General features: G+C 36.7%; 1 protein-coding gene across 2 annotated transcripts in view; it reads left to right on the forward strand.

Moving 5' to 3' along the window:
- Window positions 1-27,199, forward strand: part of EIPR1 (EARP complex and GARP complex interacting protein 1) — a 61,607-nt gene extending 34,408 nt beyond the window's left edge. The window contains exons 4-9 of one of the 2 annotated variants that reach the window (XM_072331494.1): window positions 185-341; window positions 9,355-9,454; window positions 10,406-10,542; window positions 14,125-14,292; window positions 15,539-15,706; window positions 23,870-27,199. In XM_072331494.1, coding sequence (XP_072187595.1) covers window positions 185-341; window positions 9,355-9,454; window positions 10,406-10,542; window positions 14,125-14,292; window positions 15,539-15,706; window positions 23,870-24,044 — 905 coding nt within the window. In that variant the 3' untranslated portion in view covers window positions 24,045-27,199. The remainder of the gene's footprint in view (window positions 1-184; window positions 342-9,354; window positions 9,455-10,405; window positions 10,543-14,124; window positions 14,293-15,538; window positions 15,707-23,869) is intronic. The other variant, XM_072331493.1, reaches the window with a different exon arrangement.
- The last annotated feature ends 364 nt before the right edge of the window (window positions 27,200-27,563 follow it).

Below are 27,563 nucleotides of genomic sequence, written 5' to 3' on the forward strand. Positions count from 1 at the left end.
TTGACTGCTAGCTTGAGGTCTGACTGTACCCATATTCTGTGTTCTTTGCATTCAACTTACAGTCTTTTTAAATTTTTTAAACAGGAGATGTGCATTGCTTATAGATTTGTGTAAATGTCGATGCACTGTATACAAAATATGTCTCCCATACGATGATCTGTTGACATTATTCTCTGTTGCTTAGCTTCAGACAGTAAAGTCGTGACATGTGCTGCTGTTTGGAGGATGCCGAAGGAATTGGAATCAGGCAGTCATGAATCCCCTGATGATTCATCAAGCAACACTCAAACCCTGGAGCTACTCTGTCACCTTGACAACACAGCCCATGGCAATATGGCCTGGTAGGATTCTGCATATTTTATAGTCCTAGAAAAAGCCTACAGGAAAGACCTGTGCTGTTAGTTTTGTGCAGATTTATATTGTAGAAGCTATACTATACATTTTAAAGCTATTGTCTTTAAAGAAAAAAAAGTACAAATCGGATTTTTGTCCCAGATATTTCATAGGTAGAAAACATTCATTATAGTCCTGCAAACACATGCAGTAACAGCCTGTACTGTTTTAATGTGCTTCTTGCACTTGCCCTCATCTAAAACCTTCACTGCACTAAGGTATAATACTTAGCACTTTATTGTTTTTGTGGAATATAAATTTGATGTTGTGTCAGGTGAGTAAGTACTGTAAAACAAATAACTGTAAGTCATTTGTTAGGGGTAAAAATTTGTTGTATTATTTGATTCTTGTTTAACTAGTCTTTTACGTGGCCTAAGAAAAGACAAGGAGAGCTGCAGTACTGGAGGGAGAATTACTGAGGTTTGTTTTCCATTCCATTCTTTGAAATTGCTAATCTTAGTACTTTGCTTTGTGACGTGCTCCAGCTGCTTCCTGAATGAGCATACTAACACACTTGATTCATATTTCACCAGCTGCATTATTGTTTTTACATGTTTGTGGACTACAAGGCCATCTTCCACTGGCAAGACAAGTTGAAATTATGAGAACATGGTGTCTGTAGTGGTCTCAGCAATTCCTGTGCATCTGTTAATCACAGAATCACAGAATGACCTGGGTTGGAAGGGACCTCAAGGATCATGAAGCTCCAGCCCCCCTGCCTGGCAAGGCCACCAAACTTCCACATTTACTAGATCAGGTTGCCCAGGGCCCCATCCAACCTGGCCTTGAACACCTCCAAGGACAGGGCATCCACAGCCTCCCTAGGCATCCTGTTCCAGTACCACAGCACTCTCCTAGTAAAGAACTTCCCCCTAACATCCAACCTAAATATACCCTCTTTCAGCTTAAATCCATTTCCCCTTGTCCTGGTATTATCAGTCCTTTTGAAGAGTTTACTCCCCTCCTGCATATAGGTACCCTTCAGGTACTGAAAGGCTGCAATGAGGTCACCCCGCAGCCTTCTTTTCTCCAGGCTGAACAAGCCCAGCTCCCTCAGCCTGTCATAATAGAGTGTCATTAATAGAGTTGAATAGAAGATGATAGTGCAAGTTGCAGGATCCCTTTCAGAATTTTAAGAGAATTTTAAGCAAACTGGAATAATATAGCAGATTCTTGCAAGTTACATGCAACATTTTTGATCTGAAACTAGGCAAGGATAAAGCAGCATCAATTTTGCGACTGGTAAGTCTTTGAGTGGAAGGGGCTTCTTGTGTCTGATACCTGATGTGTAAGGTACATCCATTGTAATTTTATTCTATTTAGATATATGCATGTAGGCGTAACTTTACATTATACCAAAAGGGACAGACAGTTAAAATCAATCTCACTTCCTTTTCAGATTCCGGTTATGTGAAATTTTCATTAACTGGACAGTAAGAAAAAAATGTAGAATGTAGAATTTAGAAATGATAGCTAAATCAGTTGATTTTTGATGGCAAACATTTTTACTGAGTTCTAAGACTCTTTGTAGATTGGAACTGAAATTTCAACATTAAGAAAAGTAAATAGAAGGTAATATTTTCTTAGGCAGTTCTGTAAAAACATCAGTCACAGTCTGTTCAAGTTCACGTTGTTGTTCAGTCTACTTTATGCTAAAATAAGTTTAGGTAATATTAATTTTTTTTTTCATGATAGCAGCTTCAGTGCCTTGCTCACTTTAATATGAATACTTGTTTTTCCAACTCTTTGACATTAAGCAATTTCATTTTTATCATTGAAAAATTCTTATAATTATTTTCCAGTATAGTTGGAAGCACTGTGAGAGGTTTTGTTTTTGTTTTTAACTCTTCCCATTTTGCCCTTTAAAATTTGTTTTGTCTGTTGAATTCTTTAAAATCTATTTCTCTCTTTCTGATGTTGAGATACCTGTTTTATCAGAGGAGAACAGAGGGGCACATCACTCCTGATATCAGGATGTGTATTTCTTTAAAGACTAGAAATCTGCTATAATTGGTAATAAGTTCATGAGCAATTTTGTCTCCTGTCCTGTGATTGTTTTTTCTCCAGTACTAATGCTTACAGATATCTGCTACCCATTATCTGCGTGGGTTTTCTTCAAGGCATGTTTCCATTACATTTGTTCGGTATTTGTTTTGGAACTCTTTAGAACAGTACATGTGTATGTGGCTGAGTGCTATTCTCATTAGGTTACGTACCTGTATGCATCTTAGCTGGTACTGCTGAGTATAAGATCATAATATGGACAACATAGATACTGTAGCAAAGGGAAAATGAACAGAGATTACAGAAATAAAAAAAATAGAATCTTACTCATAGGTGGCCAGAAAGAGGAGGAATGAAAAATTCTGTTCTTAAGCAGCAAAAAAACTGTCAATTGCTATAGAAATTTGGAAAAGGACAAATATGTTAGGAAAAAAGTAGTTTGCAGACATATATAACATATTATACATATGTAATGTAGATAAAGCTAATAACATTAGTGAGCTTCTCTACATACCAAAGTTGAGTTCTTTCCTTGTGTCTCACTCAATAAATCCTAAATATTGGAATATTGATGGGTTTAGTAACTTTAACACTGTCAGGCTGTATTCGGGTAACACTTGCATTTGCTGATGTGATGTTTGTAACATTAATTCTTCTGTCGTTTGCGACTTTGTTAGCAATCTGGATCTGTATATTAAAATTCTACCTTACTATTTATTTTGTTACAAAAAAAGTGTCCAAAAGAATTCAGTGATCTGTATCTGATAAATTGAAACTTGGAAGTAATGCTTCTTTTAAGAGGATCACGTGTGTTTTTAGTGTGTGTTTGTTTGTTTTTAAGTATTTTAACTGTTTCTTTTGAAGTGAAAACTTTATTTCAATACTTTATATGCCACTGTACCAGAAATATAATTGTGAGAAAGGAGCTTCCTCTGATCCTTGTATGGAGGTTTAATGAGTACCAGGAGTGCCAGTCAAATGGTATAGGGCATAAAATACTGTTTTTCAGGCTTTTTTGTTATTGTTGTTGTTGTTTTTTAAAAAGTAGTTGCCTAGCTGATATGAATTGTTTGTGTTACAGGTCTTTCATTTCTTAACATAATGCAAAAACAAATGAGACCTATCAGAAGCTGCATATCAGTACAGATGATGATTACAGACAGATTCAAATAATTGTCAGCCTGTTAGAATAGCTGTTCCACACCTGTTTAATTCCACATGCTTATTATATTCTTTATCATCCACCACTGGTGTTACACAGCAATGAGGTATATAGATTTCCTTTTAAATGTTCTGTATAAGAGCTAAGGATGTAATTTACAGCTGAGCTGCTTTTCTTTATTATTATCTCTATTTTATTTTGTTCCTTTCTAAAACTGTGAAAGCTTTAACTTTATTCTTTTGCATTTTTTTCTTCCTTAATTCTTTACAGGATTTGCTCTCTTGAGTCTTCAATTATCTTTTATTGTAAATACATACAATACACATCATATAAAATACAAATCCATACAATATACATCAATTGAAATGTTCCATCTTTTTATTTTCTTGTATTCATCATCTCATTCTTCACCTTTCACATTTTCTAAAATGTGACCAGTAGCGGTAGAGGAATTGAGTACCCTGAAGTCTCTTTCATCCCTTTGATTGATTTATTTATTTTTTGTTAATTTTCAGTCATTAGGACTGTGCAAGTTTAAAACATTAAGCTATTTATGTGGTAACAAATACTAGGGAATGTTTGTAATTCATTAACTGGCTAGTGAAATAGGAAAACATTGTTGTGTGTCCAGTTTATAAGGTTGGTTTTTGCTCTGGTAGAGCACAGGAAATCTTAATGGAAAAAAGATCTGATAGTGAAGCGAATGCTAGGGGAAATATAATAAGCTCATTAAGTATGGCATGTAGAGTTTGTGAGATGCATTCAGTTAAGTTTTTACCATTTGTTCAGTGATGTAAATGAAATAAAGTTTTGTTGAAGTCTTTGCAGTTTGTTTACCGTAGATCTGTAAGTTGTAGTATGGTAAGTAGTCTAGAAATATTGTTACTCTAAAACAATGAGTTTGTATTGTACTATGTCACTTCTCCTTCTTAACTTTGAAAATAGTTTTTCCATTTCAGTTTTTTCTATACTGTGATTTTCCCTAGTTTAACTGCTGAATAAGTTGTGACTTTCCCTAACTGAAAGAAAGTTGACACTTCATAAAAAGTATTTTTTTTAATTTAGCTCCTCTCAGCACTAAATAAAATCTCTTAGGTTAAATCTCTCAACTTAATGCAATCTGAAGAACTGTAAGCTCTTCAGTAAGAGCTCTTACTGTACTCCACACGGACTGTCCTTGTGTAGAACTTGTGTATTTTATTGCTGAAAAATGAATGCAGTGGAGCATGGCTACCTACTGTCTTCAGTCTGGAAACTGTAAGTCACTGCTTCCTTTCTACTGAGAGCAGGTCTTGCTGTTGAATGTCTCATAAATTGTTTTTGTATAGGCTTGTTCTGTTTTATTTCAACCTTCATATGCAGGACATAGGTAAGCCGGTCAAGCTACTGACTGGAGATGTTAATTTGTAACTGTAATTGTTCATGACTGCTTTGGTCAGTTTAGTTCATATGTACAATCTCTATAATCAGCTTACTCAATTTTTCATTGCTTCTGTAAGCTTTATTAACATTAAAATGTACTGATTTGTAATGTAACAAACACATAGTCCAGATGGAAACTTGAGATTGTTAATCAGCTGAAGTGGTGTTCATTTTTGATCACTGCTTCCAATCACAAATAGTTCAGTAGAAATTTAATATTATTTTAATGTTCTTTTTTCTCTTTTTTTTTTTTTTTTAAATATATTTTTTAACAAAGTTGGTAAAAACAAATGGTTCCCATATATTGATTTCATGCTATGAATTCACTACCATACTTCCTGTAAGACTGTGAACTTCTGGAATTCAGATTGTCTTTATTATGGTTATATTTTTACAAATATCTGCTCAGTGCTTTAAGTGTGACTCTTTCTGAGGAGAGCCCAGTCAGTGTAAGCTTGTCTTACTGCACAGGTGCAGTAAATGGGGATACAGTGAGATAAATACAGAGGGCAACACTTTATTGTTTTGCTTTCTGCCTTGCCTTTTTAAAGTCTTCTGGGGTCACCAGAGCTTTCACGACTTAAGGGAAGACATTAAAAACAGTTTAGAGTATGTAGCTTTCCTGTGCCATCAGAACACTCTTGCATTTGTTTGTGCAACAATTATGTTTGTCCAAATGTAAAAATAATTTTTGGAACCACAGTACAAGGTAGGTGTCTTTTGGGGTCTAGTCCAAATGAGCCTTTAACTTTTTCATTCTTCTTAACCAGAAAAGGTACCTAAATTCATCTGTCTTAACTTTCAAGTTTTTTTTTAGGTAGCGGTATTTTTTGTTTTACTGTGTTTTGAGCATTTGAACACCAACATTTATCTTGCTGGATGAGAATTTTGAGATAAAGCATAGCTTGTATGCAGTAAACATTTCCTTCTAGCAGAACCAAAAACCAGCCAGAACTATTTTAATTAAAAAATGTGCCCACTCTGTAGAGTACTTAAGTAAGGCATAAGAATGGTGGATCCCAGGCTGCATTCCAACCCTTATTCTTAGAGAAGTATCCTAGTCATCAGATAACCATCTTTAAATTTGAACTATTGTATTGTGAAGAAAGGAAGGATATTTGGATGCCTAATACATTATCTTTTCTGATGGGCTAAATGGAGGCTGCGGAATGTTCTGCTGAACAATAGGATGCTTGAGTATTGTGCAGAATTTTCAGTTGAACACAGTATTTCTACTTATAAAAACAAATAGCTATGACTTCTGTTACTACATATAAGCAACAGTTAAAGCTTTATTTGTCCAAGATTCAGTTCACACTGACAAAACTGATCACATGTTGCTTTATTCTTCTTTAGGCTACAGTGTTTAACTTTGAGTTCTTCATTTGTAAAAACTCATTGTGTTAGTAAAAGACGGCATTAACTATCTTTTAGCATAAGAGGACTGTGTTGTCTGTTATATGTGTACATTTGAGTAAGTATTTAAATTCACTTTTTTCTTCATTAGGAAAATGTTCTCTATAGGTTTTAATTTTAATTTTTAAATTTATGTAAACTAAAAGCCACTAGCTAAAAGCTAATCTGAAGCATCAGGAGTTAGATAATAAAACAAGGTAAAAGAAAACATGCATCATTCCTTATCTGCTGCTTAAAGAGTCTCTAAAGAGTGGTGGTGAAGTTGGCACTCAATTTCTGAGTGGCAGCTATAATTTTTGACAAGTATCTTGTCCATTTCCGAAAGCTGTAAGCATCTGCAGCTCTTATCACACTCGGGACAACAGTATTGCCTGGTTTATCTCTTTTCTTTTGTAAAGATTGTCACCACTTCCACTGCATCAAAAAATAAAAATAACAATCTAGCATGTATATATTGTTTTGAAAGTAAGTTGCTTTTTTCACTCAGTATTTTTCTTCCTTGTTATTTCATGCATTTAATATTCAGTCGTTAATGCTTAGTACAGATGAACATGCTATGAAGAGTCATTTGAATAATCACTGAAATTATAAAATGTGAACGATCTCTGTAACCACACCCTTAAAACAATGAACTTTTGTAACTGATAAATTAAATGGGAGCAGAATGATCATCTCACAAGGACAGAGTGTGCAGAGACCTTTTCATTCTAAGGAATGTCAGATGGATTATAATTGGCTCTAATTAGCACACTAGTCAACTATAAAAATTCTTTACCTTGAAGCTCAGTGACACTTAGAGATGTGAAATTTCTTCCCACCTTTGAAAACATCAAAGAAACTGCTTTCACTGTAGCTTTTATAACTGAAGACTGAGTGGCCAGTATAGGAAAGGGGCAAATATATCAACAGGCATCAAGAATATTGATCTCTGTCTGGAAGAACTCTTGAAGAGTTAATTGTTGAAATCTAATTTTATTGTGCTTAATTGAAAGAAGATCTGCATATAATGACACCAAATGCCAATATAACACTTACAGCAGTATACAAGAGAAATTAGGGGGAGGGGAAGGGGGGAATTTAAAACTAAAAAAAGTTATTATTAGAATCTTGAAGATTTCTTAGCTATCCATTCAAAAGCGATGATTCTGATGTCTTTTTAAATTGATAATCCCTCAACTATGCCCTTTCTTTGGGAAAAGGGGAGGCTCATTGTGTGATCAGATGAAGATCTTAGTGTATTGATATTTTATCCCGTTAGGTGCTTGTGAAGTGTAGCAGGTCATGGTTTCAGGCAATGCAGAAGACAGTCCTTTCTTTGATCTGCTCCTTCGCCTTAGGGAAAAGTTCAGTGTGTGAGGAGTCAGCAGCACACCTTCATTTAGTTCCAATCTTTTCATCTACATGGCATTAATTTTCTTTCCTTTTTTTTTTTTTTTCACATGGTTCTGTCTTCTCAGTCTGGCTTTTCTTTATTGTTTTACGCATCTGCATGCAAATCCAAATTCTTGTTACGCTGAATATACTATGTTAGAAGTGATGAAACTGTTCATAGAAGAAACAAAGGGGATTTTGAGTGGAAATTCATAGCTGAAGTTGTGACTGAGGTTGTGTATCACTTCATTTCTTGTTCTTTGCTATTTCCTTTGCTAATATTTTGTGTTTTAAGCTTGAATGGAGTCCCATGGGTTGGATCTGGGGTCATCCAGGTCTTAGGAAGTTAGAAGTGCTGCAGATTTGGAGGTTATGCTATGAATGCTTCCATATCAAGCACCAAGCTAGGAATGTAGCCAGTGGCTGCCTGATCTTGGGCTTGCTTACCCAAGAGTGCATCCACTCATGCAACCCTTTTCCATCTTTTCAGTCCAAAGACTGACCTGATTCATGCAAGAAGTTAGACAAGGAAATTTATGTCTAGTGATATTCTAGTGATCTCTTGAAGCTTGTCAGGAGTTCTTCTTCATGTGCACACTGAAGATAAGATCATGTCAAACACAGTTAGACCAAAGACTCAAGTTATTCAGAGATTGGAGAAAGTTTCTCCATGATATTCTCTACTCATATCAGTTGTGATCTCTGTCTTTTGCTGCATTGTGGAGATAGAAGATTCCTCAACTTTTAGAATTATTGAGTACAGAAGCCTGTTCTCATCAAATGACAAGTATTATCCTTTTAACCTTTCTGTAATCCCCAACAGAATGTTGGAGTTTTTGTGTATACACTTAGATGAGCTTCCTGTACCCACTGGCAATGTGCGCTGCTTCTCATAGGTGGAAATAAAGGACTGATGATTTCTTCTGTTCCTTCATGTATAGCTCACAGATGGAGAATCACTGGTAAAATTCATGTTAGAACTGTGATGACAGCCTTGAAGTGCAAGAGTTCTAAGGTTTAGAGGTTTTGGTGCACTTCATGGTTTCAAGCTAAATTACTTGTAGTAAGTGCGTGTAAAACCCCTTGTTTTGTTCTCTGTATGTATGCAAAGTGATTTGTGCTATAATGACAAAATCATTTTTCATGATTCAGTATATGGGATAGGTAGCAAATCAAGTATGGTTTCAAAGAACTCTTACAGTTAGGCGAGCATCTAAGGAAACTGGGTGACATTCCTTTTCAAGATGAATTTTGATAGGGTGTCAAAGGACTCTAAAAAGAAAAGAGAAGGATGCATACGCTAGAGTTGGCAAAATTTCCATAACCAAACCTTGTTTTGTATCATGCAGTTTAAGTAAATGACACTGCAGTAGTGTATATCTATGATGTGTAAAAGTTGCAGGTTTTGCAGTTAAAATATGGGCCGGATTCGGCTGAAGGAAAGAGTAGTCAAAATCATTTAGGAGTTGAAACAGATTGGATCCACAAAATTCAAATGTCTTTCCAGTGCAGACTTTAATTGGTTCAAATGATTGATTGATTTTTATTTTTTTTTTAAATTTTATTATTATTATTTTGTTTTACAGTGTTATGTGGGAACCAATGGGAGACGGTAAAAAGATCATTTCTCTGGCTGATAATAACATATTACTGTGGGATTTGCAGGAAAGTTCAGCCAAAGCTGTGGTAAGAATTTTATTCTTATTTTAAGAAATGATACTATACTTGAATGTAGCATGAACAGTACTCACCAACCCCAGACTTGCTCAACTTTTAGCTACTTTTTCCTTAGTGACTTCAAAAGTATCTTGTCTTCTGTGGGCGTTGGGGGAAATGAATGCAGTATCAATTGACTTGATAGTTTTTAAGAAGAGGTAACTGAGTATTTTTATCTGTTCCTAATGGTTAATTATTTCTGTTTTACGAGAGGTTTCCCTTTCATACTGATTCTGAAGAAAAGCAATGCTGATCTGATAAAAGTGTATCAGTGAATATTGATGGTCAATAAATTCAAAGATTTTCTAGTTCACATGGCAATAGATTAACCAGTGTTAGTTAATGTGTCTCACAGTCCTGTATTTTATATTTAATTTAAAAGCCTTGGATGTAGATGTCACTTAAATTCCCATGTTTACTTTGCACTGCTTTGAGCTCTCGGTTCTAAACAACGTCTATTCAAATTGATGCATTCATTTTTTAAAACTGTTTTGTCTGATACTCTGGTATGTAATAAGGTTGGTATGGATTTGTCTCATTTGGTGCAAATTCTGAAAGAGCAAATGAGCTGGTTGTTTGTTGCATCAATGCTCTTTATCATTTTTTTTTTCTAGACAATTTCTATACCTGCCTAGAGGTTAACAAAGTTTCAACATGTACAGATATGAAATTGCTTAGTTTATCAGTTTATTAGTTTAGGTTATCAAGAAGCACAGTACTTCTGAAAGCATTGCACTGTGTAAGCCTTTGTAAAAATTACTTTGAGATACAAAACCAGTCTGTCTTCCTAGTTTTCTTCACTTTTATACTAGGATTTTGAATGTCTATTATGCCTGAAATGTTAGACTATTGTGCAGTGTTCTATCTTTAGTGGAACTACTTTACATTTAGAAACGTTGCTAATTTCTGTTTCTGTGTTAGCTCTCTAGTTCTGCAGCCTTAGAAGGGAAAGGACAATTAAGGTTTACTTCAGGACGATGGAGTCCACACCACAATTGTACACAGATTGCAACAGCCAATGATACCACTGTTCGTGGATGGGATACACGAAGCATGAGGTAAAGAGCAATAGCAGTGAAAAAGCTTTTCTTCAGGAGGTGGAATTTTTTGTTGCTCCTAACTTTTCTTTAAAGATTACAAATGTGGCAAAGCTATCAATTGTAGATGGAATGTTTGGGATTGCATAACTGGTGTATTCACAGTTTAGTAAAGGTTTTTCTGTTTTTTTTTTTCCCCCTCAGTTCCAAATCTGACTTGTGTTGCATTTTATTCGACTGTGTACTAGTCCTGAGATTGTTTCTTCAATGCATAGGCATTACCTGAATGAAGATAATCCATATATCAACCTGAAAGCCAGGATGCAACATCAGACCTGAGTTGCCTTCTTAGCATCCTGTTCAAAGCTAACTTTAATCTCTGAAGGTAGTTCACAGGGTGATTTCACTATTCATTCTTCTGATTTTAACAGTAATATACTATAGTATATTGAAGACTGTAGCAAACCAGTCACATGAAACTACCGAATCTAACGAAATCATATCAGTATCAATTCAGGCTTTGAATCTACCTGTTAAGGTGTTTTCTTCCCTGTTTGGTTGTAATTTTGATAAGTCAAGGAGTGTTGTTGTGCACATCTATTTTCATGATGACTAAAGCCTCTGCAAGGTATTTTAAGGTACACTTTATCCCTTAGCACATAGTAATTTATTGCTAAACTGAGGAGGCTGATGTCTTCTAATAACTTTTGTCGCCTTCAAGGGGGATGACTTTAAATTTAGCTCCGTGGTTCCTGTCAGCTCAGGGGTATTGCAATAAATCCCTATATTTGCCAGCTTTATATGCTTCTGCCTTATAGATTTGTTTAATTTAATGAACAAAAGTTAAAATACAAATATAATGATTAAAAGCCTCCTTTTGTGTGCCTATTCTTATATTTGAAAGTTCATTTTTTAGTCCTGTAAAAAGATAAAAATATAACTTGATACATATGTGTGTTCTCATTTGTGAAGAGAGAAGGTTTAAGGAGAAAGGTGAGGCTGTTCATTTGTTTGTAACATATAGCATGTAGGACCCTAAGATTAAACCCTGTATTTCTAATAGATGGTGTTAAATGTTGTGAAGTCTGCTTCGTGTTCCGTCTTGTTAGAAAATAACATCTCTATCTTGTATTAAATTAATTCTCTGAATAACTTGTAACAAAGATAGTCCATATATTACCAAATTCTAGTTGCTTTAAGTGGAGCTCATATTTCACTGTCCTTGAACAAATTTAAAAGAACTAGGCTATGTCAAAGAGCTGTTTGCAATGTACTTGAAGAAATACATGCAAGATTGTCTCATCTCCGATCACACTGTAATTAATATGACTAGAATTATGTGAATATTTGATGAGGACTATCTTGGCTAGAAGTTGGAGTTTAAACTCTGAGATATATACACTATGGCAGTATAAAACACCAAAAAAATCAAGGTCAGAAAATTGCTACACCAGCAAAGAGGGGAATGGAACTTCTAAAGCATCTTGAATAGCTACTTCTGTGAGAGCAGAAAAAAATCAAGGTCGGGAAACTGCTATACCAGCAAAGAGGAGAAAGGAGCTTCTAAAGCATCTTGAATAGCTACTTCTGTGAGAGTACAGTTAAGACAACTGTAAGAGAGAGTAAATGGTATTGAATGTAGCAAAGAAGGAAAGGAAAACACAGGAGGTTGGAAAGAAGACTGTTAGAATAGACTAGGAAGAAGTTGATCATTAGTAAACTTAACCAAGATTGGTTATGTTTGTGAAGCAGAGGGGAAAAACAACTAGGCTGAATGAATTTTTAGAGAGATTATATCAGGGAAATTTGTGAGTCCATAAATAAATTGTAAAAAATGTGGAAGAATATGAGAAGAGAGCATGACTAGTTGGAGAAAATATTTGTGTGGTCTGGTGCAGTCCTACTAATCTATAGAATAAGTGGGAAATTGAATATGTGCTTTATTGCTGTAGGTAAGAGGATAGAGTGAAAAAGAATATTTGGATTTGGAAAGGAGAGGGATTGATCAACTGGTCAAACTAACAGTGAAGCTGGCATGAAGGCTTTCTTGGTAAGCACAACTGAATGTAGGGTAGCCAGAGAATGGAATTACTTTTTAAAACTTCACGCATGTTGCCATGAGCAGTGCAATCAAGAACAAAATGAAAAATGTTAATAATGAAGGGAAAATTATTTTATATTTGAAAAAGAAAAAAAAAATCTTATCAGGATGTTTTAGGAAATGAGGAGGAAGTGTAAAATTCTGATGCTGGAGTAGCTGGTAGAAAGGCATACCTGAGTGATATTGTTCGTCTCTCAAAATTTGAGCAGTGTTTTGAAGTTGGTTGTCTGGGTGATATCATTTATCCTAGGTGACTGCAGTAGCTGTCAGGAGAAGGATTACTAGGTGTGATATACTTTGAGTTTCTTCTTATGGGTCTTCTTGAGAGTGGGAAAGTTTTGCAGAGGGATCTGGATAGGCTGGATTGATGAGCCAAATCCAGTTGTATGACATTCAACAGGGCTGTTGGCATGTTCTTCATTTGATTCATAACAACTCCATGCAGTGGTACAGACTCATGGAAGAGACAGAAAGCTGCTCAGCAGAAAATGACCTGGGGATGCTGGTTGACAGCTGGCTGAACATGAGCTAGCGATGTACCTAGGTGGCCAAAAATGCCAATGGCATCCTTGCCTGCATCAGGAATTGTGTGTCCAGCTGCTTTGGGGAATGGATTGCCCCTTCTCTGCAGTGCTGATGGTACTACACTTCAAATACTGTGTTCAGTGTTGGGCTTGTCACTACAAGGACATTGAGTTGCTCAAGCATGTGCAGAAAAGAGTGCCAAAGCTGGTGAAGGGACTAGAAAAGAAGACCTGTGAGGGAGTTAAGGTGGTTTAGTCTTGCAGAAGTGGAGGCTGAGGGGAGATCTCATCACTCTGCAACTACATTAGAGGAGGCTGCAGTGGAAAGGGTGTTATCTATTCTCTCAGAGGATAAGCGATGAGATTTGAGAAAACGTTACAGCAGCTGAGGTTTATGTTGGATATTAGGAGAATTTCTTCGCAGAGAGAGTGGTGAAGCATTGTGAGCTGCCTAGGGAAGTGGCCAAGTCCCCAACCGTGGAGGTATTTAAGAGGCATGTGGATGTTGCACCAGGGGAAGTGGTTTAGTGGTAGGTTGATGGTTGGACTTGATGATCTTGAAGGTCTTTTCCAGCTTGGGTGACTGTGAGATTCTGAGAGCTAGACATAATAAATATAGAAGTGGTATAACAACTTAGGGATGGAAAAGTTGTAGTATGACCATATTGTGGGTTAGTCACAGATATTTCATATGGTTGCTAGAGTGCTGTGCTAGAATTGGATGGATCTAATATTTATTTTTAGCTCCAGAAGATCACAATACAAATAAATAAAGAGAAACTTTGAAGCATGCTGAAAAATCTACATAAGTCTCTGCAGTTAACAGCTGGGGTTTCCCCAGACTGTGCGCTAGCACTGAGAACTTGAGGTCAGCGGGTGTTGAGGGCATTATGCAAGTTTCCAGGGAAACAGATTCTTGTCAGTGGATTGCAGTTAGCTTTTTACAGACCATTTAATTTTTTTCTATGTGTTTTACAGGCAGATATATTCCATAGAAAATGCACATGGACAGCTGGTACGAGACCTCGACTTTAATCCCAATAAACAGTACTACCTGGCTAGCTGTGGAGATGACTGCAAGGTGAAATTCTGGGACACAAGAAATGTCACTGATCCAGTGAAGACACTAGAGGAGCATTCCCACTGGTAGAACAAATTATCTACATGCTATGTTGTGGGCGGATAGCTTATATGATTTATTCAGCTAATTATTTTACTGTTTAGGAACAATGCAAGCTACGTTTGTGTTACTTTGGATAACATTTTTCTGCACAGAGGAAGGATTTTAACATGTAAATGTTCCTTGTGTGATTGTAAATAAGAAGTTCGTGCAATCTTATAGTCTAATTGGGAAGATGCTGTTGTGAATGCTGGGGAGATTGGGTACATCTTTTGAGAAGCACAGCAGAGAGGTTGGCTTGTGGGGTGCAGATGAGATGCAGATGTGCCTGCCAAACTTCAGCATGATCTGCTGCACCTGATATGCAGAAAAGCACATGAGCTCTTTTGGTTGCAACAGCTGCCATCTGTCCTTCCAGTGTGGAGTAGTAGATATGTCAGCCTCACTTTTTTCACACTCTTTGCATCCTGTAAGCCAGAGAAAGTCAGTCATTTTTTTTTTCTGAAAGCATACAGTATATATATTATATGTATTCTGTGTACCTATTTGGCCTGTGATTGGAGTCAAGAGAGAATCTTGTCTGAAATTTGCAGGCTCTTGTTAAAAGTAGATGAACAGTTCGTATCTATGAAATAGGAGTTAGAGTAATTCTTACCAGATATATCTGAACCCTGAAGCTACTTTGAGGGGAATGAAGATGAGAATTAACAGGCAGAATACTTGTATGTGCTGTTTCTTTTCCTAGAAGATTGAAAGGAGAATAATGAATCACAAACTATAAAGCATCTAATATTAATTTGTTACATAAATTATCAAAATTGAAGATAAGTATAATCCTTCTTTTCTTTTAAAGTCTGATTGAAAATGTATTGTGAAAATGAGGTTTTTGTCTAATAGGTGATTTCTAATCTGTGTTTTGTTTGATTTTATAGTTTTTTTTTATGTATCTAACAGTAATCTTGCATATACCTTTAGGAAATGGTTATCACTTCATGGCATGTTTTTGGTTTTTTGTTTGTTTTTTTTTTTTTCCTTAAAATTTAGCTGCTGAGTTTTGAAGATACTCCATAGGAAACAAATGATATAGAAGCTAAAAAGCCAAATGAAAACAGAAAAAAATAGTCTTTGGAATGAGACTCTGTGTACTTACCACATTCAAATCAAAGATGAACTTTTAATTCTATTTTTAAGATGGAAATCATTTTAAACAACATTGATGCACTTGCAACTTGCCAAACATGGCCTCTTGTTCTTTCTGATTTATCTTCTTAGGGTCTGGAATGTCAGATACAATCATTCTCATGATCAGCTGATCCTTACGGGAAGCAGTGATAGTAGAGTTATTCTGTCTAATATGGTATCCATTTCTTCTGAGCCATTTGGACATATGGTAGATGATGACGAACTGAGTGACCAAGAGGAGCAGCATCAAGAAGAGAAGTATGAATTTTCCTAGGTTTTATGAATATGGTTATAGTTTGTCTTTGTGTTTAAAATTGTTAACGTGCTATTCTTTGCTGACTAGGATTTTTGTATACAGACCTTTCAGGTAAGTAGTTCTAATTAATACTTAAATCTTTAATCACAGTTATGGGTGGAATCTGTTCTTTTTTATCAAATCAGCACAGTCACTATATTTGCACTGGTGGAAAAGGGGATGGTGATGCTGAGGACCAGTCCTAAAGTCATCTGGATGAGTGAATATATCACTTTAATGGAGCTCTGAATCAAGTCATATACACACAATAATCTGGGTTAAAAGGGGGTATTTTGTTGTTTGTTTGCAAGAGAGAGAATGAGGGTGTGTGAGAGAGCTGTTCCAAGCAAAACAGAAATTTGTTTTCAGATATCTTGGTAGAGAATAAGGCGTGCAGTTGCATGTGTTTTTTTATTGTATTTCATGACAAATGAGGTGAGATGAAGAACAAGGAAATGATGCAAAGTTCCCTCTTTTACTCACTCATGTTCTTTAGGTTTTTCAGTGAAACTTTTAAATAATCTTTAGATTATTTCTGTGGTTGTGTTTTTAAGATTGCTCTGGCCCATTTTTTGTTAAGATGCAGTTTTGCTCCAACAAGTTTTGATATTTTGCTGTCACATTAAGGACTTGGAACTCTTTTTTTTCTTCCTTTTTCAATTAAATAAGGGAGCTATCTCATGCATAGGACTGGTTAATTTTAGACATACAAGATGTCTTTAGAGTCAGTCTGCCTGGAAAATAAAGGTGTCATGCTTAGGAAACTGCACAAATCAGCAGTGCGTGTTTACTGTCTGAAATACAAGTGAAGTACAACATTACGAATAGTTACTTCTCAGTTGCTTTCAGTTGGCTTGCAATTGAAATTCATTCTGTTCTGAATGGAAAATAAATATAATTAATGCACTCTAGAAACGGGTTGCAGTACTTTTATTTGGAGGGAATGAAATAATACTAACAATATCACTAGTATGTGGTGTTCTGATGTGTTGCATAGTATGTTATCTGGAGTTGTTCCAAATTTCTGTTGATTGTAGACATTCTATAGCGCCTCACTTAAAACGCTAGTGTTGTTTCTAGAACAGGATTTTTTGAAACCAAGAATATGCAAAGCCAATACAACAAATCCAGCATTCTTTTAGTATGACATAGATGTGAACCACGTAATGAATGACTTGTGTTAGTGACAATGTAGAGTTCTCACTTATTCCCAGAGGCTGCAAGATCATAATCAGTAATAACTGCGGTTTTTAAAGATATGCTCTTCAGTTGCTAACCTGTTCTCTATAAAGCCTATGAAAGTGCGTTAACCTTTGTGACCTTCAGTTGGTACTGTGAGTCTCTTGTCTTTGTTGTGGGTTGAGCTGGAAGGATATTTTTAAGGTGCTCGCCAGCCATGAACTACTGCCAGATGAATGTCTTTTTAGCTGTGAGTGTGCTAATGAAGCAGAGTATAACAACTATTGGAAATACTTTTAGTTAGTTAACTAATGGTGCTAAGTATACAGATTTCAGTACCTGTTTTCCTCATAAAGACCTATTTGAAGAGTCTGTTGTACCATTCCATGAATACATCCTCTTCTGTAAAACACAGGATTAGGTTGTATATTGAAGATTTTGTGGAGTAGGTGGATGTAGTTTGTTTTTTTTTTTCCTCTTTTGGGTTGGATACTTTCTAGATTTTCAGGAAGTTGCTATATCTTCACAGGGTTCATTTTACCTTGTTATGAGGACATGTGGTTCATTACGTAGCACTGAAATATTGAAAAACAAATTCACTTTTTAAGTGCATCTTGAAATATACCAGGAAGAGGAAGTATCTGTAAAGGTGGTGTCTCCAGACAATCACCTTCAGACTGAACAACCTGATCTATACTTGATATTTCTACCTTCTTTCAAGGGAAAGATGAAGAAAGCTGTTTCCTCATAGGCTACCTATATATATATGTATATATATATATGAATGACCGAAATAATTTGTAGTAACTTGTATAAGAAAATATTTAACTGCTTGGGTTAAATATAAAAACAAAGAGTATATACCAGTTCAGTCTTAAAAGACATTTTTCTTTACTTAGCAAAAGTCTGTGTATTTAAAACTACTGACTCGTAATAGTATTCTAAACAGCTGTCTGAGATTCTTAAAACTCAAGTTATTTATTAATATGTTAAAATATTCTGGGGTAAACTTTGCTTTAATGTATTTCTCTTCTGAAGGCAAGAGTAAGTAACATGTTAGTTTAACCTTGCATTGTGCAGTGGCCTAGAATTATGAGTCTACTCGTTTATTCCTGATAGCTTTTCTGGATTAAGTACCTGCTTTTTAAGAAAATATGTTTATTCAGTAATGAATAGACAGCATGCGTACAAGAAAAGATGCTATCTTCTATTCCTAATAAGAAATTTCTCTTTGAAGTTTCTCTTCTGTGTATTTGTCCACATAAGTGCCAACATCTTGAGAGTTTGTGTCCATCTTGTATCTCATCCTGGAGACCAGAAGACAGATTCACAAGCAATGTAACTAGGACTTTACATGAGGATTTTTCTCTTGTCACAACTGACTTTCATTTCATCTCAGCTGTTGATACAGATCAAGAGACTAGTTTGCTGTCCCTTCCTTTTTCACTGCTACTGTTGTTACTTCCATCAATCATACAAATGGAAGAACAGCCTCTCTGCATCATATCAAAGGTCTCCGCAGCCTGTATCATAGCGACCAAGAGGAAATGTTATAGAAACAGGAAAACACGCTATTTTCCCTGGGTATGCTTTCAGTCCTAGAACGTGAGCAGCTTAAGGGACCGTTACTACTTTCTGAATCATCTTTGGAGTCTTCTGATGTTTCCCTCTAGAGTTTTCTTTTACTGTTAGCCATATTCATGAGTTTCTCTTCTCACTGGCTGTGATTTTGATTGTTCCAAAACATGCACTGCGTATACTGCCATTGTGAAATGCATCCAGGATGAGTATGCAAGTTGTGTTGTCTTTGTGCTGAAATAAGGAAAACCTTCAGCATTCTGTCAAAAATAGGTACTCTGATAGGTACTGGAGAACACCGGGTGTTAGACACTTCACATGACAGGATACGTAAACAAGCTGGGCAAAATCCAGTGTAGTGCAATTTCCAGGTGTAGTTTTCCCCTGCTGTTTCTTTCTTTGTACAGTGTATCTGGTGATAAATTCATTTAATGCTGTAGGACAAATATGAAATCTGATATTCAAAACAAAACCATGTCCTTCTTTTAAAGATGAGATTTTTATGTAGTAGCAGTTCAGAAGGCTGTTTCTCGTGTAAGAAAACACTATTTATAATGAAATGAATGGCTAGCTAATATACTTAGAAATTTTGTTCTAGTAGAAAAATCTTTGAATTCTGCATTACTGAACAGAGTAAAAAAGATAATAGTGTGCCATCTGAGCTTATCTGAAGCAGACTCTTGCAGTTGTAAAGTTCTGCCCTGCAGTTAAAGGGGAAGGGCAGCCACTAGGCTTGTTGGAGAGTCCAATGCATTTACTCTTCTGGTTACATTTTGGACTCTGTACATTTTTCTGCTCTGTTTCAAGCAACTTTTATGTGAAGGAGGATTTAACTTTACTGTGATAAGGAATTAACGATTTTTGGTGACTCTGAAAAACACTTTATTAAACATTATGATGACAAAACAGAATCTCTAGCTCTGCAAATGTAAGTGGTTGTTAGCATGAGCAGTAATTGGAAATAACAGCTCTCTACATGAAAACAATTATCCAAGGCTTAACAGGCTTCTCTCTCAAGTCAGTAGTGCAATTAACCTCTGTGTTATATAGTAAAATGAAAACTCTTCTCCTTTTGTAGAAGAAGATGGTAGGGGTTGTGCTGTGTGAATAAGGCTACGAAGAGAAATCAGTCTGGTTTCAGTGCTGCCTGGCACAGGTCATAAATTTATGCAGGATGTAGGTATAGATTACACATTGCTTAATGTAAGTGCTTGATGACATAAAAGCTTGATGCCTTGTCAGTTGATGCAGGCAAGAACAAATACAAGAAAAGAAAAAGGTACTAAATTCTTTCCAAAAAAATCTTTGAAATAGTACAAGAAAACTTGAAACTTGCGGAGCTTTTAGAGGGCAGGGAAAATTTTGGAGAAAGGAAGAAAATAGTTTACCAAGCTTGCCAGGCTTAACAAGTGATTACTAAGGGTGCTCATCAAATAAAGTTTGTCAGGCTTCACTATCTAGGAATCAGCAGTCAGAGCGGTCTGTACTTCTACCTCTTTGAGAGCTGTTATTTATGGAATGGATGGTTTCTCAGATAAAATTATGTGAAATAATAGTATTTTAAATTATTGCTATGTTATGTATACAGTGTTAAAAAATACACTCATAAGGTCTATCGTGTTAGTCTCAAACTGCTGAATGTTGAAGAGGTCCCAGCTGTGGGTCCAGGAGAACCTCATGAGGTTTAACAAATCTAAGTGCAAGGTCTTGTGCCTGAGTCTTGGAGGCTCTTATTGTCAGTACAAGCTGGGGGATGAAAGGATTGAGCACGGCCATGGCAAAAAGGACCTGGGGGTTCTGGTGGATGACAAGCTGGACATGAGCCAGCAATGTGCCCTTACAGCCCAAAAAGCCAACCATATCCTGGGCTACGTCAAAAGAAGCATGGCCAGCAGGGCAAAATGGAGGGAGGTGATCTTGTCTCTACTCTGTGCTGGTAAGGTTTCACCTGGAGTACTGCATCCAGATGTGGACTCCTCAGTGCAGGAGAGACATAGACCTGTTGGAGCATGTCCAGAGGACAGCCATGGAAGTGATCCAAGGGATGGAATATCTCTCCTGAGAGGACAGGCTGAGAGAGCTGGGAGTGTTCAGCCTGGAAGAAGAGAAGGCTCTGGGGAGACCGGAGGGGCCTTTTCAGTATCTAAAGAGAGCCATGACAAATGAGGAGACAGACTCTTTAGCAGGGTCTAATTTGACAAGACAAGGGAGGATGGTATCAAACTGAAATAAGGGGTATCTAGATTACATATAAGAAGTTTTTTTATGATAAGCATTGGAATGAGTTGCCCAGAGAGGTGATGGATGTCCCATCCTTGGAGACATTCAAGGTCAGGCTTGACAAAGCTCTGAGCAACCTGATCTAGCTATAGGTCTCCCTATTTGTTGCAGAGGAGTTGGACTTGGTACTCTTATGGTATCTTCCAACTTAAACAATTCTGTAATTCTGTTAATAAATTTTTAGCAGATGGATTAAAAAAATAAAAATAAAAAAAAAAAAAAGCCCACATAAATAATTAAATTAAATGTGTAGAAAAATGGTGTATAATATAGGCTTTTCTTTGTGTTCCAGTAGTATTTGCTGTCACCAACATCTTTTTCCTATGTAATCTTTTTATACATATGGTTTTGTTCTTCTTTTTAAGTATTCGTTTCCTTGACTAAATGAATGTCAGTGTCATAGCTGTTAAGTGTATACCTTCTTTCATTAACCAAATTGTTTAATATCTGAGGGATTAGGAGTCTGAGTTCATTCTTTAACAGATTAAGGAAAAAAAAAAAAGGGCAAAAGCAGTACAAAAATTCATCAAGAGTAAATAGTTTTAGCCCTGGGACTTGGAAACAGAGTAACTTTTAAGTATTCTAGAGTCTGTAGTATCAAAACCTGTATCCTCAGCCTAGTCTTGGATTACTAGAAAAGTGCTCACATGGCTAAAATGCAAATGAATCTGGAGTGTTTTCTTTGAAAGACTCAGCATGAGATAAAGTGATCCATCTTGAAGAGATGAGGAAAACCAAATGCAAAACCACCTCTTTCTTTCTGTTTTGCTAATTATTTTGGACAATCTTTCAGATGCACAAAACGAATTCTGTTCTTTATCCCACTTTGCAGAAACCTTTTGGGTTTATTGCCCATTAAAGAATTGAATTATGTGGCTGTTTTCTCGCATAGTGTTTGTATAGAATGCCTCTGGACAGGTTGTTTCAGGTCTTGTTCCTGAGTTGTGTTATTATTTTTTCCTTCTGATTATCTTCTATAGTATCTCTTCACATCAATTGATCACTTTCATAAGGATTTCCTCAGATTCTTGACAACTTTCCAAACCTATGCCAGTCATATGCATAAGTAGGCTAAAAAAAAAAGTAGGCCTTACCTGCTTAAACAGCCATAAAAGAAAATGATCTCATGTGACCTGAAGAACCACGTGATAGCATACTTTCTTGTATGGGAAGGTAAAAAATGGTCTTGTTGAGTATGAAAGTAAATGTATAGACAGTAACAAAGATCAATTAATCTTTGTAGTTATAAATGGCAATACCAAACTTTATGATTCTGTCTTAAACGCTCATTCCACTATGAATTCTGTAAAATAAATCAGATAAACTGTTTTGTTTAAATGAAATGCTTTATTGGAAGATACAGAAATTAGTGCAAGTTAGAGGCATATTTGTCCTTTGTTTATCCAACCTTTGGTTAACTGAGACTCCTGGTTAACTGAAAGTCGGTCGTGTCCCCAGACAGCAATATTCACCATGCATTACTCCCCTGCTTTTCCAGAGAGACATTTGAAACCTTCAGAATAATGGAGTTCTGGCTAAGTGGGTGAGCACTGCATGAGGCACATTGCTGTCTAGGGACATGACCAACTTTCAGTTAACCAGGCATGTCAGTTAACAGGAAGTTAGAAAAACACATTGTGGGAGATGAAGTGTCTGCATATGTGTGTTTATTAGCTCTCTGCTGTTAGATGGTTTGTAGTAAAGGACGCATTCAGGAGAATTGCAGAACAGTCCTATTCTTTGTAATTAGCCAGAGGCTGTATGTTGTTTGTGCCAGCACCCTTTTCGTTAGTTGACCTTAAACGCAGCACAAGTAAATGATAATAGACCTTGGAACTAAATATTTGAAGCTATTCTATAGTATCAGACTGCATTTGGTTTGTTCATTAAATTCAATTGAATTTTAATTGTGATGTTAGATTCACAGCTGGTTAGGCTGGCTAGGTGGACCAGTGATATCCTGCAAGCAATTTGAACATAATGCTGTGTGTGCTTTGTGATTGTAAGGATGTGTACTTCCAGAGGGAAGCGATAAAGGGCAAAGAGTGATCAGCACTTCATTTCTGCAGCAGCAGTATCTGTTTAAATGATTGGTGTTTGCAAGGCCCTCTGTCTTTCCTTTCTGCAGGCAGGACTGCAGCTGTAATACAAGTCTTTTTCAGGGAGGCAGGTGGATGCCGATCGCAGTGAGGCAGGAGTGATTCTCTATGGAGGAAGGGAGCTGTAAGGTCTTCCTGCAAACTCACCTGCCCTGCAGCTACGAAACAATGTACTGTGGTGCCCTTAAAGAAGGGAGTGGTTCTGTGTCTGGGGAAGAGAAGGGCTGCTCTCAACTAGCAGAGCGCAGCCACTGACTCTTGAACGGTTTGAAATTTAAAGACTAGCCTGAATCAGTTCTGAAATATTTCCACTGCAGAAGAGAGTAAGTCTGTCTCTTGTAATGATGTGGATGACTTGGAGCTTGGGTAGTGAGAGGTGAGGTATGTGGTAATAAGTGAGAATTTGCATTGTTAGTACACCTGGTGTTATAACTTCAGGAATGAGAAGAAGGAAAAATGATTGTGTTTGGAGGGGTGCCTTTATTTCCTTTCTGTTACTCTGAATGGGTCCAGGGTTGCAGCACAGGAGAGAGCACAGTGTCAAGGACCAAAACTTATCTGCCTGCTCTCACGTAATAGATCATATTCTTTGAATAATTCAGTTGACAACAAATAAGGTGGACCATGATGAGGAAAAGCTGTTGATTAAGGGTAAAAACACTTGTATTTTGATGCCTGAAGTATGAGAGGAAGGGTGCAAGAGATTGAAATGCTTCAAGTGGGTACTGAGAGATGTGGAAAACTGCACTGAAGTTGAGAACAGTGTGTTTATAGTTGCTTATACTTTACATGACTGTGTTATCTGAAATGTACATATGTGCAGATACCAGCTGTAGAAGGGTACTTCCTTGAACCCACACTATTGTGCTGTTAAATAGGAACTTGTGCTCCAGGTGTTAGTGACACTTAACTTTGCATTTTAAATCAAGAGTGTTGATGGATGCTTACTTTCTTGTCTTCTTTCTTTTTTTCTTTCTTTTTTAATTATAGGATCAAAGAGCCCCTTCAGGACAGTGTAATAGCTACCTATGAAGAACATGAAGATAGCGTATATGCAGTTGAATGGTCCTCAGCAGACCCATGGCTGTTTGCCTCTTTAAGTTATGATGGGAGACTTGTTATTAATAGGGTTCCAAGAGCTCTTAAATATCACATACTATTATAATTTGGGTTTTGATGGGATTGTTGTCTTGATGTACACAATTGGTAGGTATTGTTTAACATTTATTTTTTTTTCAGGCTCTACTTTTATTTTTACTAAACACAAATACATCTTTGTTAAGGAAATTTGTACTTACATGGACGCTTCTAATTTGTCTTATGTATTTACCTTGGAAAGTATGCTGCCTATTTTAGAAAAGGCCATACTGGTTATTGTTTTTCTTTAGTTTGTTTGTAGCCACTGTGTTTAGGAATTGCAGAATCTCTGGAGGTGCAAGGTGCTTTCCATACTACTGATCTATTACTTTAGCTTTATGCAGATATAGTGGATTACAGAGGAGTTAATGCTTAGAAGACTGGAACAAGGTGCACATAACAGAAATCATCTAGTCATTTCCAACAATATTTTATCTTTCTTCCTTATATAAGCAGCCTTCTGTACTTAGTTAGGGTCATGTTCTGCTGACTGTTCTGGTTCACACTTAAACTACTGTAAATGCAGTTGGGAATGTTCTGAAAGGTTGTCATAATTCAGTCTAGTATTGTAAATAGTTATTGTGTGTCCTAAGAAGGAATGTTCATCATGAAGATGAAACCATCAAAGCAGAGTTTTTGTTTAAGCTTTACAAAAGTAAAGTCCCACCCTGTAATTTACAGACTAAATGCACTTTTGTGCTATGTATTGGTAGAAACATCTATCTCTACCAAAAACTCCTATATTCTCATATAATGTATTATACCACGTTTGCAGAACTTAGTTGTTTTGTAGTATATGTTGAGGGACTCTGGAGCTACATCATTGTTAACATGTAAAACCTTTTGTTGTTTGTAAGCGATCTCATTCTTATCCTTTTGACTCGGTGCCATTCTGCAGCATGACATAGCAAACTTTCAACTAAGCACAAAATGTCCTTTGCTGTATCATGCGTTTTGCAATGGGTGACCCAGGCATCAGTGACTGTCTTGCTGCAAATGCTGAGAACAGATGTTGCCCTGCAGGAGGATGCACAGAAAACTTTAAATGTAGATGGAAGTTGTGCTAACATATTCCTGCACGTACTGATACATCCTCAACCCCTCAACTTGATGAAAATTCTGCTGCTTATTCCTTGTATACCGAGACTGAACTTAACAGCAGTTATCCCTTGTTGTCTTTACATCACTGTTCATTCTTATCGTCTTCAGGACTTGTGTATGTGTGGTGGTGTTGGTTGTGGTGGCATTTTCTAAGGCTACTCTGAAGGGGAAATACCAAGGCCACTGGTATAGACCACTGGACAGACCAATTCCAGCCTCTTCCAGTGCTTCCTGACAGAGATGCTATAGTAACTGCTGGAAATAGATGAGGGAGGGCCTGCTCCTAACCTCTGCTTGTCTTTACCCACTGCCTGGATTGAAATGTGCCCAACTGTGTGTGTGGGAACACACTCTGAGGGTATTGCTGGCTGCTACAGACCAAGGTGTCCAAAGTTGAATTCTGTTCCTAGCTCTTTGGGAAACTTCTTTGGAAGAATTCATGTGAGGGAGTTAATTTAATTACATCTGTATTATTGTTTATTTATGTGTTACTGCGATGCCTGTCTGCTCCAGAGTGAATGCTTCAGTGGAAATTCTGATGGTCTACATTTCTGTGTTAAGGTTTTAAACATGTGCTGTTTGGAACTGCCTCAATCTGTAATAAGGCACGAGCTGTGCACTTGTACGTTGTAAGAAAAATTACTTCTCTAACTCAGTAGTGCTTCAGTTGTTTGAATATCAAAATCTTTGAAGGAGCTGCAGCTTCTGTGGAGCTTTCAGTCTTCAGACACAAAACCCTGTTGCTTTTTTCTTCCTCACAAAAAGCCCTGTGATTTTTCTTCAGTGTACAGCAGAGCTCTTGAAAACCTCATTAACATTAGGAATAAAGGTCTAATGAAATTTTATTGTCTGTTAATGTATATGGCTTGTAGCGGGAAGGTGACAGGAAATCATATAGCCATATGTGGGATTTGGTTTGATTATAATGTGTAATAAAATCTGGGACAGATTTCAGACTAATTTTGATGTAGCTGCATTTTCTTTAATATTTGAGAGCTTATATGTGCTGCCCTACCTGCAAACAAGTAGTAACAAAAGTATCTTCTTTTGTTTTAGTTCTGTCAAATGATGTGTAATATCATGTAACAGGGAATAAGAGGGGCAGTGAGTGCTGAGATGGGTAGAAGTGGCAGGTCAGATTTGAATGGAATGAGTTACAGAAGAATCAGGAGAGCAGGAAGTATCAAGTTGTAATCATTTTCAGCTATCTGGAACTGGCTCTGAGCAACTAGATGTGGCTGTCAATGTCCCTGTACATTGCAGGGGAGTTGCATTAAATGGTATTCAGGGTAGTAAAGATGACTGACTGGAGAACTGTGGAGGATCTTAACATCATGGGGTGACTGGATGATTTAATGATAGATGGAATTCTATGCAGAAAATATGAAGAAAACTGATTTTATTGGTATGCATTGGTGGTCTCGAGTTACTGTTATGGCTTGAAAGTGAGATTTTAGGGTTATAACACCTTTAAAAGCATCACCTTAAAGTAGATTAAAATAGTAACTAAATAAGGAGATTTGTTAGAAAGCAAGCAAAGAAGAAAATAAAGTACTGTGTACATTACATAATATTTATAAAGCCATAGAGTATGTGCATCTTCATACGGTATCTAATTTTGTTTTATTCTGTCTTGGAATTGATACAGTGGAACTGGGAAAGATTTTAGGGAAGGGTGATAGGAATGATGAATGGTGTGTATGAGGATAACTAAAAAGACCGAGAGGCAGGTAGATTGTTAAAATGGAGTCTCCAGGTGGTGGCTCCAAGTATGCAAAGTGAGGCTGTTCTTCACAGGCATGTAGTTGAGCTCCAGCACTCCTCCATACCACTGCAGCTCATCCCTACTCCTCTGCAAACAACCACCAAACAGACAACCAAATCTCCTTAAAGTTTACATGGCTTGAAAGTCAGTGGGACAGTACTTGAAACGTGAATCCATTGAGTTTGTTAAAATTAAAGGCTCAGAAAATCCCTTTGAACCAGGAATTGCTGGACACCACCAAGAATACTTGGAAAGATTCCTTGTGTGCTTGCCTGGTCATTAGTTGCATTCCTAGTTGAGCTATTTGCCAGTAAAGGAAAAATAAATAAATAAGCTTAAAGAAAAAATAAAAAAAAGGAAGAAAGAAAATAGAAATAATAGTAGTGTGTTCTATAAGGTTCTGTCTCTGGTTCTGATAGAACTCCTTCATGTTTCTCTCTCGCAGTTGTTTACTTTGGTTGTAAGTTTTGTTTTAGGAAGTTTTATGAAACCTTCACATCTCAAGTGAAATTTTTATAGAATCTCAGTGTGAATTCTGGAAAACATCTGCATTGTGAAACGCTCCTTGGCAAGGAGACTGTGGAGGCAAACTGCTTTCTGTACAGTGGTGTCCATCATTTCTTCTGAGATGGAAATTGCGGTGTGAATGATCTCCCAGCACTGGCTTGTTTCATTGTTCAA

This window comes from Excalfactoria chinensis, chromosome 3, assembly GCF_039878825.1.
Source record: "Excalfactoria chinensis isolate bCotChi1 chromosome 3, bCotChi1.hap2, whole genome shotgun sequence".
NCBI lineage: Eukaryota > Metazoa > Chordata > Aves > Galliformes > Phasianidae > Excalfactoria > Excalfactoria chinensis.